Source organism: Impatiens glandulifera, chromosome 6, assembly GCF_907164915.1.
Source record: "Impatiens glandulifera chromosome 6, dImpGla2.1, whole genome shotgun sequence".
Classification (NCBI taxonomy): Eukaryota; Viridiplantae; Streptophyta; class Magnoliopsida; order Ericales; family Balsaminaceae; genus Impatiens; species Impatiens glandulifera.
This window is the reverse complement of record NC_061867.1, coordinates 42,548,346-42,561,701: the sequence shown is the minus strand read 5'-3', so window position 1 is coordinate 42,561,701 and position 13,356 is coordinate 42,548,346. Positions and strand designations below refer to the sequence as shown.

The 13,356-nt window shown below is 33.0% G+C and overlaps 1 protein-coding gene across 1 annotated transcript; it reads right to left on the bottom strand.

Annotated features, from left to right (window-relative positions):
• Positions 1-10,792: 10,792 nt before the first annotated feature.
• Positions 10,793-13,010, bottom strand: LOC124941861 (transcription factor TCP17). The gene is made up of 3 exons (XM_047482222.1): positions 12,992-13,010; positions 12,695-12,756; positions 10,793-12,000 (listed from the first exon to the last, which is right to left on the bottom strand). The coding sequence occupies exon 3, from the start codon at positions 11,978-11,980 to the stop codon at positions 11,117-11,119; it is 864 nt and encodes a 287-aa protein (XP_047338178.1). The 5' UTR covers positions 11,981-12,000; positions 12,695-12,756; positions 12,992-13,010; the 3' UTR covers positions 10,793-11,116.
• Positions 13,011-13,356: the final 346 nt, after the last annotated feature.

Genomic DNA, 13,356 nt, shown 5'->3' with positions numbered 1-13,356 from the left:
TACGCTCAACACGTTTTGACACATTTAACATATTTTTTTTACATTTTGGCACGTTTAACACGTTTTTAACATGTTTAACATGTTTTGACACATTTAACATTTTTTATGTTTTTGGCACGTTTAAAACGTTTTGGCATGTTTAAAACGTTTTTGGCATGTTTAAACGTGTCAAAACGTGTTAAACATGCCAAAACATGTTACACGTGTTAAAAATTTGTTTAACCTACCAAAAATGTGTTAAACATGCCAAAATGTGTTAAACGTGCCAAAAACGTGAAAAACATGTTAAATGTGTTGGTAATTTTGAAACGAAGAATACTTTTATATTGTAATCAATCGATGTGAGATGGGTAAATGCACATGTTATCCAAATCTAAAATAGGAGATCAAGCACACAACAAAAACAATACTAGATTTATGTGGAAAACCCTCTCAACCTGAAGGGTAAAAAATCACGGGGCCAACCGACAAATTTCACTATAAACAAGAAACGGATACAAATGTTCTTCTCAACTTTAAACCCAAAATTGAGGTATATAAACAGCGAAAACCAATTTCATTTAGACTCAAGTTAGTCTAGATATACAAAAAAAATTGGAACTTGAAGGTGATAAATGTAAGGAGATCTCTACTGCCTCCTTCTCTTCTTCTTCCTCTGTTTCTTCTTCTCTATTTCTTCTCTTCTTAGCAGAATGTTCTCTCTCTAGCAGTGATAAAATGAACACCATTCTTAGGGTTTGCTTGTTTAATTAAATGACTGATTGTGATGGACCCAAAGGCCCAACAATCTCCCCCTCCAGCCCATAGAGAGAGGCACACCGATCTTCAAGTCATCACTTGGTATTTATGCCGATAAGTTGACAACAAAGCTCGAGCTCGTCTTTTGGAACAATCTTCATAAACATGTCTGATGGGTTCTTATCCGTATGGATTTTCTTTAGCTTCATCTGTTAGTTTTCTATTACATCTCTTAACCAATGAAACCTCACATCAATATGTTTAGTTCTGAAATGATATGTAGCATGCTTGCTCAAATCTATGGTACTTTGGCTATGACAGAAAACAATTGCATCTTCTTATTGCATACTAAGCTCGAGTTGAAATTTAATCATCCACAATAACTCCTTGCCAGCTTCAGTTGTTGCAATGTATTATGCTTCTATTGTTGACAAAGCCACACATTTCTGCAACTTGGATTACCATGACACGACTCCCCCTACAAAAGTATATACATAACCCGAAGTGAATTTTCTGTGATCTAGATCTCCAGCCATATCAGCATCTGTGTAAACTTCTAACACAATTTCACTATTTCCAAAACTCAAACACAAATTGGAAGTGCCTCTTAGATATCTAAGAATCCACTTCACTACTTCCCAATATTGTTTCCCTAGATTAGAGAGGAACCTACTTACCACACCGAATGCATGCGCTATATTTGACATAGTACAAACCATTGCATACATCAAACTCCATACAACTGAGGAGTATGAAACACTTGACATTTCATCATTTTATTTCTCTATTGATGGACACATCTTCTTGCTCAATTTAAAATGGCTAGTAAGTGGACAACTTACTTCCTTTTCTCCTTGCATGTTAAATCTTTCAAGCACCCTTTCAATTTACTTCTTGTGACAACCAAAGTTTCTTAGCCTTTCTGTCAAGAGTAATCTGCATTCCCAATATCTGACGTGCTTGGTCCATGTCATTCATGTCAAATGTCTTGGACATCTCCTTCTTCAACATGACTATTATCTGAGCATCATGTCCTACAATCAACATATCATCAACATAAAGTAAAAAGATTAGAAACTTTCCATTAGAAAATCTTTTAAAGTAAACACACAGATTTGTCTTGGTTCTCTGGTACCCATGACTCATCATAAAAGAGTCAAATTTCTTGTACCACTGTCTTAGAGCTTATTTCAAACCGTATAGACTCTTCTTCAATTTGCAAACCATGTTCTCCTTCTCTTTCACTTCAAATCCCTCTAGTTGTACCATGTAGATCTCTTTTTCCAAGTTACTATGAAGAAATGCAGTTTTTACATCAAGTTGCTCATGCTCAAGGTCTAAGTTAACTACTAGACCTAACACTGTACGAATGGAAGTCATCTTTACCACTGGTGAGAAAATCTCCTCAAAGTCGATGCCCTGTTTATTTCCAAAATCCTTTACAACAAGTCGAGCTCTGTACTTCATAATTTCTCCATTTTCATATCCTTTTAGCTTGAAAACCCATTTATTTTTCAATGCCTTTCGGCCCTTAAGAAGTTCCACAAGCTCATATGTGCCCATTTCTTGCAATGACTTCATCTCATCTTTCATTGCATTTTGCCACTTAGTTTTGTCTTTATGAACTTGTGCCTCCTGAAAATATTTTGGCTCTCCTTCTTCTGTCAATAGAATATACTCTAAAGAAGGGTACCTTTTAGAAGGTTGGTGCTCTCTTTCAGATCTTCTTAATGGGGGCTCTTTTGGCTCCTCTTGATGATGTTTCTCCCCCTGTTCAGGAACATCATAAACAATCTCATCATCATTACTACTATTCATTTTAGAGGTTTCCTTAGTGGCTTCTTCATTATGTTCATCTTCATCTGTTACCGTTGACTATACATGTGAAGGAATTGATATGAGTTATATGGACTCATCAACTCTCTCTAACTTCTCGTTGATTTCTAGATTTATCCCATTCTGACCCTCAAAGAACACAACATCTCTACATCTAACAATTCTTTTCTTTTCTAGGTCCCATAATCTGTACCCAAATTCTCATTTCCATATCCAAGGAAAATACGTGGAATTTCTTTATCATCCAACTTTGATCTTTACTCCTTTGAAATATGCACATATGCTTTGTATCCAAACACTCTTAGATGCGAATATGCAATATTCTTCTTAGACCATACTCTTTCTGGTATTTCAAACTTCAAAGGAACAGAGGGTGACCTGTTTATGAGATAACAAGCTGTGCGAACTACTTCTGCCCAAAACTGTTTTGACAACTTTGTCATCTTCAACATGCATCTCATCTTTTCTATAATGGTGTGATTCATTCTCTCAGCCACACCATTGTGTTGTGGAATTCCATGCACTGTTTTCTCATGTCAAATTCCATATTTTATACAATATGATTTAAACTCCTTGGAGGTATACTCTCCCCCGTTATCAGAGCAAAGACATTTCAGCTTATTGTCTGTCTCTCTTTCTACCATGAGATGTAACCCTTGAAAGTAATTAAATATCCGGTCTTTTGTTCTCATTAAATAAACCCACACCTTTCTAGATGTATCATCAATAAATGTTAGAAAGTATCGATTGTCACCCAATGACTCCTCCTCAAAAGGACCACACACATCACAATAAACCAAGTCAAGCACATTATGTTTCCTTTCCGATGTTTGACTAAAAAAGACTCCGTGTTGCTTACCAAATAGGCAGTAGTCGCATAGATCCAGAACCTCGCCTTTGGTTGAGGGGATGTGAAGTTTCCTTACTAGAATTCGCAACCCTTTCTCACTCATGTGGCCGAGACGTTGATGCCACAGATTTAGAGAGTTTTCATCTTGTACTGCATTCAACCCATTCTTGAGTATCTTCACATGAGTTCGGTATAAGGTGTTTCACGACTTCCCTTTTGCTACAATCATTGATCCCTTGCTGAGCTTCCATTCTCCACTACCAAGGTAATGCTTGAATCCATCTTTGTCCAATGCATCACTTGATATCAAGTTTAGACGCAAATCAGGAATATGTCGCACATCTTTTAGTGTTAACTGATGTCTCAGCTCTGTCTGCAAACAAATATCACCAATACCCACAATGCTAGAGTGACTAGTATGACCCATCTTCACTATACCAAGATCTCTAGCCTTGTAAGTCATGAAGAACTCTCTATTTGGTGTAGCATGATAACAAGCACCTGTATCAACTATCCACTCAATTACTTGATGAATTTCTACATGTAGATATTGTTATTTTTCACAAAAAAGAATTACTACATCATCTGTAGTTACCATGGCTGTGGTATTTCTGATCTCATCATCTTTATTTTGAATTCGGTCTTCATTCTGTAGTCTTTTCCAGACTCTACAATTTTTCTTCACGTGACCTTCTTTACCACAATGATAACACTGTCTTCCCTTAGATTTTGATCTGCCTCTAGACTTGCTATGACCTCTTGATTGTTGTCGGTATTAAGCTCTTCCCCTGTTCTATGTGACTAGGGCCTGTGCACTATTTGTATTAGTTGACTTCCTTCTTGTCTCCTCATTGAACAAGCTATTAGTAACTATACTCATAGTAAGAACACCATTCGGAGCTACATTATTGACTATCACAACCAATGTCTCCAAACTATCGGGAAATGATCCCAAGAGCAATAAGGCTTTCAACTCATCTTCTAAGGTCATCTCCATCGTTGATAATTGATTAATCAAGCTATGAAACTCATTTAAATGCTCAGCAACACCTGCACCTTCTCTAAATTTTAGATTTACTAACTTTCGAATCAGAAACACTTTGTTATCTACTATTTTCTACTCATACAATGACTCCAGCTTCTTCGACAACTCATGTGCAGTCTTCTCACTTGCTACATGGTGATACACGCTATCATCAAGCCACTGTCTAATTGTGCCGACTGCTTTTCGGTTCAATTTTGTCCAATCTCTGTCAGACAAATCTTTTGGCTTCGCACTATCTCCTTCAACTGGCTCATACAAGTATTTATAGTAAATAATATCCTTCATTTTGGATTTCCAAATCTGCCAGTTATTATTTGTCAACCTGATCATTGTGCTATTGCCTTCCATCTCAACCTACAAAAGCACTCTTTAAAAATAAACCTAACCGCTCTGATACCACTTGTTGGAAATTTGAAACGAATAATACTTTTATACTGTAATCAATCAATGTGAGATGGGTAAACGCACATGTTATCCAAATCTAAAATAGGAGATCAAACACATAACAAAAATAACACCACATTTACGTGGAAAACCCTATCAACCTGAAGGATAAAAAACCACGGGACCAACCGACAAATTTCACTATAAACAAGAAACAGATACAAATGTTCTTCTCGACTTTAAACCCAAAGTTGAGGTATATAAACATAGAAAACCAATTTCATTTAGAATAAGCTAGTCTATATATATAAAACAAGAAATTGAACATGAAAGTGATAATTGTAAGGAGATCTCTATTGCCTCTTTCTCTTCTTCTTCCTCTGTTTCTTCTTCTCTATTTCTTCTCTTCTTAGCAGAATGTTCTCTCTCTCTAGTAGTGATAGAATGAGAAGCATTCTAAGGGTTTTCCTGTTTAATTAAATGTCTGATTGGGCTGACCCAAATGCCCAACAAAATGTGTTAAACGTGCTAAACATGTCAAAAATGTGTTAAACATGCCAAAAACGTGAAAATATGTTAAACGCATCAATAATGTGTTAAACGTGTTAAATGTGGCAAAAACGTGAGAACGTATTAAACATATTAAAAACGTGTTAAACATGTCAAAAACGTGAAAAACATGTGAAAATGTGTTAAACGTGTCAAAAACGTGTTAAACATGTGAAAATCGTATTAAATGTGTGAAAATCGTATTAAATATGTAAAAAACGTGAAAACGTGTCAAAAACGTGAAAACGTGTTAAACGTGTCAAAAATATATTAAATGTGTCAAAAACGTGAATAACGTGTTAATTTGTCAAAACGTGTTAATCATGTTAAAAACGTGAAAAATGTGTTAAAAATGTTAAAAATGTTAAAAACGTGTTAATCGTGTCAAAAACGTGAAAAATGTGTTAAACGTACTAAATGTGCCAAAAACGTGAAAAATGTGTTAAATGAGTCAAATACATATTAAATGAAAAAATAAAAAATTAATTTGGGTTAGCCAACCCAACCCATATTAGTAAATAATATGGGTTGAATTATGGATTGAGTAAATTTAATTTGGATTGAATACGGGTTGGATAATACGTGTTGGGTTTACCCGTTTGCTCACCCCTATGTTTGAATATATATTAGAGGCATGTTTTAAATGTGTTATTGCTACTAATAATATTGAGGAACATTTAAAGTTGGAAAATAGAATGAGAAGCATGATGGTTTGTTATGGAAATAATAAAAAATTATTTTAAAACTACCCTATTTTTCAATGCCATAGATCTATTATATTATACCACTAAATCACAAATTAAAGTTAGAAAGGGTGTTTCAATAAACACACACCATTCGGAGTTGCATTACTGACTATCACAACCAATGTCTCCAAACTATCGAGAAATGATCCCAAGAGCAATAAGGCTTGCAACTCATCTTCTAAGGTCATCTCCATCGCCGATAATTGATTAATCAAGCTCTGGAACTCATTTAAATGCTCAGCAACACATGCACCTTCTTTGAATTTTAGATTTACTATATTTTGAATCAGAAACACTTTGTTATCTACTGTTTTCTGCTCATACAATGACTCCAGCTTCTTCGACAACTCATGTGCACTCTTCTCACTTTCTACATGGTGATACATGCTATCATCAAGCCAATGTCTAATTGTGCCGACTGCTTTTCAGTTCAATTTTGTCCAATCTCTGTCAGACAAATCTTTTGGCTTCGCACTATCTTCTTCAATCGGCTCATACAAGTATTTATAGTAAAGAATATCCTTCATTTTGGATTTCCAAATCTGCCAGTTATTATTTGTCAACTTGATCATTGTGCTATTGTCTTCCATCTCAACCTACAATAGCACTCTTCAAAAATAAACCTAACCACTCTGATACCACTTGTTGGGAATTTGAAACGAATAATAATTTTATACTGTAATCAATCGATGTGAAATGAGTAAATGCACATGTTATCCAAATCTAAAATAGGAGATCAAACACACAACAAAAACAAAACCAGATTTATGTGGAAAACTCTATCAACCTGAAGGGTAAAAAACCACGGGGTCAACCGACAAATTTCAATATAAACAAGAAACAAATACAAATATTCTTCTCAACTTTAAACCCAAAGTTGAGGTATATAAATAGAGAAAATCAATTTCATTTAGACTCAAGCTAGTCTATATATATAAAACAAGAAATTGAACATGAAGGTGATAAATATAAGGAGATCTATACTGCCTCCTTCTCTTCTTCTTTCTTTGTTTCTTCTTCTATATTTCTTTTCTTCTTAGCAGAATGTTCTTTCTCTAGTAGTGATAGAATGAGAAACATTCTTAGGGTTTGCCTGTTTAATTAAATGCCTGATTGGACTAACCCAAAGGCCCAACAAAATGCATCAAAATGTGTTAAAACGTATTAAACATGTCAAAAATGTGTTAAACATGCCAAAAACGTGAAAAATATGTTAAACGTATCAATAATGTGTTAAACGTGTCAAAAACGTGAAAAACACGTCAAAACGTGTTAAATGTGTAAAAAACGTGAGAACGTGTTAAACGTATTAAAAACGTGTTAAACATGTCAAAAACGTGAAAAACATGTGAAAATGTGTTAAACGTGTCAAAAACGTGTTAAACGTGTGAAAATCGTATTAAATGTGTCAAAAACGTGAAGATATGTCAAAAACGTGAAAACGTGTTAAACGTGTCAAAAATATATTAAATGTGTCAAAAACGTGAATAACGTGTTAATTTGTCAAAACGTGTTAATCGTGCTAAAAACGTAAAAAATGGGTTAAAAATGTTAAAAACGTGTTAACCGTGTCAAAAACGTGAAAAATTTGTTAAACGTACTAAACGTGTCAAAAACGTGAAAAATGTATTAAACTGATAAAAATGTGTTAAATGAGTCAAATACATATTAAATGAAAAAATAAAAAATTAATTTGGGTTAGCCAACCCAACCCAACCCAACCCAACCCATATTAGTAAATAATATGGGTTGAGTTATGGGTTGGGTAAATTTAATTTGGGTTGAATACGGGTTGGGTAATACGTGTTGAGTTTACCCGTTTGCTCACCCCTATGTTTGGATATATATTAGAGGCGTGTTTTAAATTGTTATTGCTACTAATAATACTAATAATATTGAGGAACATTTAAAGTAGGAAAATAGAATGAGAAGCAGGATGGTTTGTTATGGAAATAAAAAAATTATTTTAAAACTACCCTATTTTCCAATGTCATAGATCTATTATATTATACCACTAAATCACAAATTAAAGTTAGAAAGGGTGTTTCAATAAACACACACCTTTCACAATTCAGTTTCCGGCTCCATGTCAAATTTTAGTTCCTCAATAAATGTCTGATCATGAGGTATAATAATGAAATGAATGTTTTTGTATTCATTGTGTTTGATATTAATGATTTGATTGGATGATTTGATTTTGTGTGCATGGGAATCATGAACTAACTGCCTATGTCTGTTAAATTGATTGATTGCAGGAGTTTGATGAATTAGAGAATGAATTTAACTAAATTATGATTGATTAAGGCAAAACAGGTGTGCAATTGTGATTATGAGTTTGATCTTGATCTTGAAATTCATTTGAATAAATGGCTTAAGATTTGAATTATTCACTGTTGATTGTCTCAAGAAGATGGAATATGATCAAATTCCAGATTCTATATCCTGATTGGGAATTTTTATGTTTATATCTATTTGAGCTGAAAAGTTGAATATAGGATTGAAATATGAAATGTATATTCAAAATTGGTAACAACTTTCATTAAACCTCTCATATCATATCATTTCTGAAATCTGAAAATTTCAGATTCTATCCAGATTAAGAACTGAGGTTTATCTACCGGTTTGAAATATGAAATGTAGTCAAAACTCTTGGGAATAACTTTCATTCCTTAAGTTGAAGTTTAAATCTAGTCATCTTTAAAATGATGAAAATCTGAAATTTCAGAATTGTGAACTTTGATGGCTAAAATGTCACTCTTCATGAACAATGACTTATGATCTCCTTCAATTGTATATCTATAAAAACCGGAAGAAGTTTCAATTATCAATTATTGGTGATTTTGAACCTCTAAGTTGTTTGCAAAATTAGGAGAACATTAATGAATCTGTTTTTTTTAGATATTTCAGATTTGCATTTGATCTGTCTTATTCTTAAAATTCCTTTCTAACCAAATACTCTACCAAATAATAATCAAACTAGAGAACAAATTTTTTCTTTTGTTTCAACTCCTTACATGCCTACATTCATATATCATTTTCACGAATTTTGGCATAATCCATTCTATGAGGTCCGGTCATAAAGATTGAATATCGTTTGGGGTCAAATTTGTTTTTAATTTTGATTGAATACTTAAAAATAATATATATATATATATATATATATATATATATATATATATATATATAATATTTTAACGTTAAAATTAACAAAAAATAAATAATAATTTAGCTTAGTTGGTTAGTTATTTTCTTTATAAACTTAGTAATATAAATGAATGATTAGAACCTTGAGAGGATTTTTTTTATGTGGTCCTCTAAGTGGGGTGACCCTATATGAATCCATTACCCTAGGGTCGACCCTAATTATATCCCCAATGTAACATACACCAACCCCTTATATTGAGCCGATGATTCCTCCTCTTTATAACTTAATAGACTTCGCTTGTGATATATATTCATTTTCTCTTATACTTATCAACAATTAATATTCCTCCCTAAATTGTGCACCATTCAAAAAACGTTATCTTAGTTGATACCTTGTTAACCCACACTTTATCCCATTGCAACTCAAATTTTTTCTTCTCAATCAAAATCGAATAACAATACTTGTCGCTATCTTTCCACGGAAGCCTATCCTTGCATTACCCATAATTCACTACACTTGCAATGAGAGTATGCAAAGAATATGAATACAACAGTACTGAAGACATTGTAAACAACTGCTTAAAGACATATTAAGCTAATATGTGACAATTAAGCAACTAAGCAAGTATCCATATTGAAAAAAAAAACAAGTTCTTTAGAATTTGAAACACTAAAAATTTGACAGATTTTATAGAACTATTGTATGTTTCATCTTACAAACACATCGCACATACATATTCACTAAAACATTCCCAAGATGGACTTCGACTAGCTATGTGCCTTGGGCATGCACAACCTAGCTATATTGAGTATAGAAAAGCAATCAAAATATGAAAAACAATCATATATATATATATATATATGTGGTAATCTCATAAGTATGAAAATCATGTGATTTTATTTCATTGATTGTAACTATATATGATTTCATTGATTATAAATTGTCAATGTAAATGTGTACATATATAATTGTGTGTACATTTAAAGTTAAGGAGCCACCTAATCAATTAATGGAGTACTGTCTCACCATATATAATTTAATGAAACAACTTCTTAAAAAAAAGTTAAGAAGCCTCCTTTCAATCCGAATGTTTCGAGAAATCAATACATATTATAAAGATCAATATTTCACATATCAATTTCTTGTTCTTGATAACTTCAATCTTCTTGTTAAAACACTAAAAAAGGAGTGATCCTGCATGCACAAACAAAACTTGTAAATTGCATGTATGTTCCTATTATGTTAACCAATTAACAACACCAAAAACAGAAAAAAGTAATATATAGAACCCTCTAAAAGGAGGCTGTTTTTCTAAGTACACCATACCATAACAACATGAAAAAAGAATTTATTTCAATATTGACCTTTACACAAATAAAATATTAACAAATTCATTTTATCATGAGAAAAAATCAAGGGGAATTGGATCAACAAGTTAGCTAATAAATTGACAAGGAAACAAAACGGATATAACATCTAAATACATATAATATATAATAATAATAATAATAATGCATGCTTAATTCATTTGTATTTAAACTATTAAGCTTCCATAAACAAACAACTAAATATATATAATTATCTTAACTTCACTCCTTTAATTTATCCATGCATAAGAAGACATATATATGCCTCTCAGGCATCACACAAAATTACATATAAATTCAAATGACATTGTCTTTATATATTATTAATGGTCATAATTAATTAACCATAAAAGCAAACTATCATTCTATCTATATATATATTGGTATCCCTTTGAGTAATCATGTATAAGATAGATATAGGCATGCAGTTTTTTTTAGTACACATGCTTCATAATTTCAAGGACTGTTGTTTGTGGTTCCTCCTTTCTTGTGTTGTGGATGAAGGCGATGAAACATCGAGGAAGTAAGAGGGTTTGTGGGGTTCATGAATTGGAAGTGGTTGATTTGCCTATTACTAGCATCGATATTCTCTATGGTAGGAATTGCAATTGAAGGTTGAAAAGAAGGTAAAACCGATGGCCCAGCTGATGAATGATAAAGATATAATTGAGAAGCCGAAGTAGGGTTGGGGTTTTCTTGTTGTGGCAAGGCTCCATGGCCTCCATATTGTGACAAAGAAGTTGGGTCCCAAATATAAGAGTTAGGGTTGTATGGAATGGCATTGTTTAGTATTGTTGGGAATGGGAAATTGTTTGACACTGGAAAGAAGTTTTGGGCATTTCTATAGTTCCCTTGATCACTTTCATTTTCGTGGTGTTGATCTTGTAAGTGGGAGATTAAAGATTGATGAACTTTTGGCTCATGAGAATCTAGGGTTTGTGGGTGATGCAAATTGTTGAAATTTGCAATGGGAATTTGGAGTGGGGGAAGCTTGTCGATATCATCCTTGGTGACTTCTAACAACCAATCGACAACTTTGCTTGGTTGGTTAAGGCCAAGTCTATCTTGTAGATCATATAGTTGAATAGCTGTGGGCACTGAAAGTCTAATTCGTCTATCTCTTAACCCTCTTACCGTGTATACTTTGCTATGTCTATCTTTTCCTCCGAATGCACGCGACACTCGTACTATTCTTGGATTCTTGAAAGCGGATAATTGTCTTGAAGTTGATGCTCCCTTTGACAGCCTACTATCTATATTAGCCACGGTTTGATTAGTTTGTTTTCCTTCAAACTCTCTTTCGCTTGAGTTTCCAATCATCTTCTCTCATCATTGATTATCTATAAGAAATAAACTATAGGGTGAAATAGATTTGAAAATCTTTCCAACTTTCCAATTAATATGAACATGATTGATAAATCTTAAAGAACTTTATGCATTTCTAGACTCATGTTAAATGCGAATATCACACTTATTGTGAAAAAAATCATATTATTACATTAAGTGATTACATAACTTGTCATTAATTAATCAATAAATATTCGTAAATAAAATGAAAAACCTCAAAGCTCCAAACCGAAGGTTTTAAGATTAACTCTGAGCTCAATTCTCTTAAGCATAATGTGCATGACCATTTGGCGTGTAACAATTTACATGATATAAAACCATACAAGACTAAATCTAAAGTTTTAAGGCATATGTTTTGTTCAAACTTCTTCTTTGTAGTATAAATTGAAATAGAGAACCATATAATAAAAACAATAAGGAAAACATGACAAAGAAAGTGAAGGTGGAAGAATCACTAATTTCCTTGACCTTCACAATTAGGCAGAAGTGATACTTAAATAGACATATTAATTATACCAAGTGAAATATGAAGTTTATTTCCTTCATACTGAACTAATATCATTTGCCCCAAATTTACTAGCTACAAGATAAGGCTTTACTTTAGTTATAATCTTCATGATTGTAATTATAAAGCAAAATCAAACATGCAATAGAAGTTTATGAAGATTATAGTAAGTATGGACTTACTGATCATCAAGTGTAATTTCATGTGCTGAGTGTGCAGTTCTTCGATCTAGTCTTGATTGAAGCTGCACCAAGAACGATGAGAAGAAGAAGAAGCGGGCTTGAATGTGTAAATAGAAACGGAAAATAAGATCTTCCAACCTAATTATAGAATCGAACAATTTCTGAAAACGATTAAGACTCTAAATTCTAAGCACACATGAAATATAAAAACTAGGTCTCAAGCATAGAGATGCAAACAAGAATTTTTCTACACCATGTTGAGATGGGAAAGGGAAAGAGAAAAGATAAGGCACATACTTGTGGCTATGTGATGACTTTATATATAGGATATATAGCGCTTACACCGACATGGAGACCTAGTTTATATGCGTATCGTAATCGCTCTCGAAAAGAACAATAAAAAATTTATTCAAGATATATTATATATGCAAGCTGAATTTATCATGTGATCGAAATTTCCCAATAGCTAAGGGCAAGAGAAACATACAAATTTTTTACTGTGGATTGGGGACCATCCATCAATAAGAACAAAGAAGGTTAATGCTTTTTCTCCCCTTGGCATGGACTGAAAGAATGCATGCGTCCTAGCTTATGAAAAAGAAAGCATATGATGGTGAAGACTTTCTTGGATAACAACCTTTTTTTATGTCTTTATTGTAAAA

Coding starts and splice junctions, on each gene's coding strand:
- LOC124941861 (XM_047482222.1), bottom strand. CDS start 11,980: ATGATTGGAAACTCAAGCGAAAGAGAGTTTGAAGGAAAACAAACTAAT.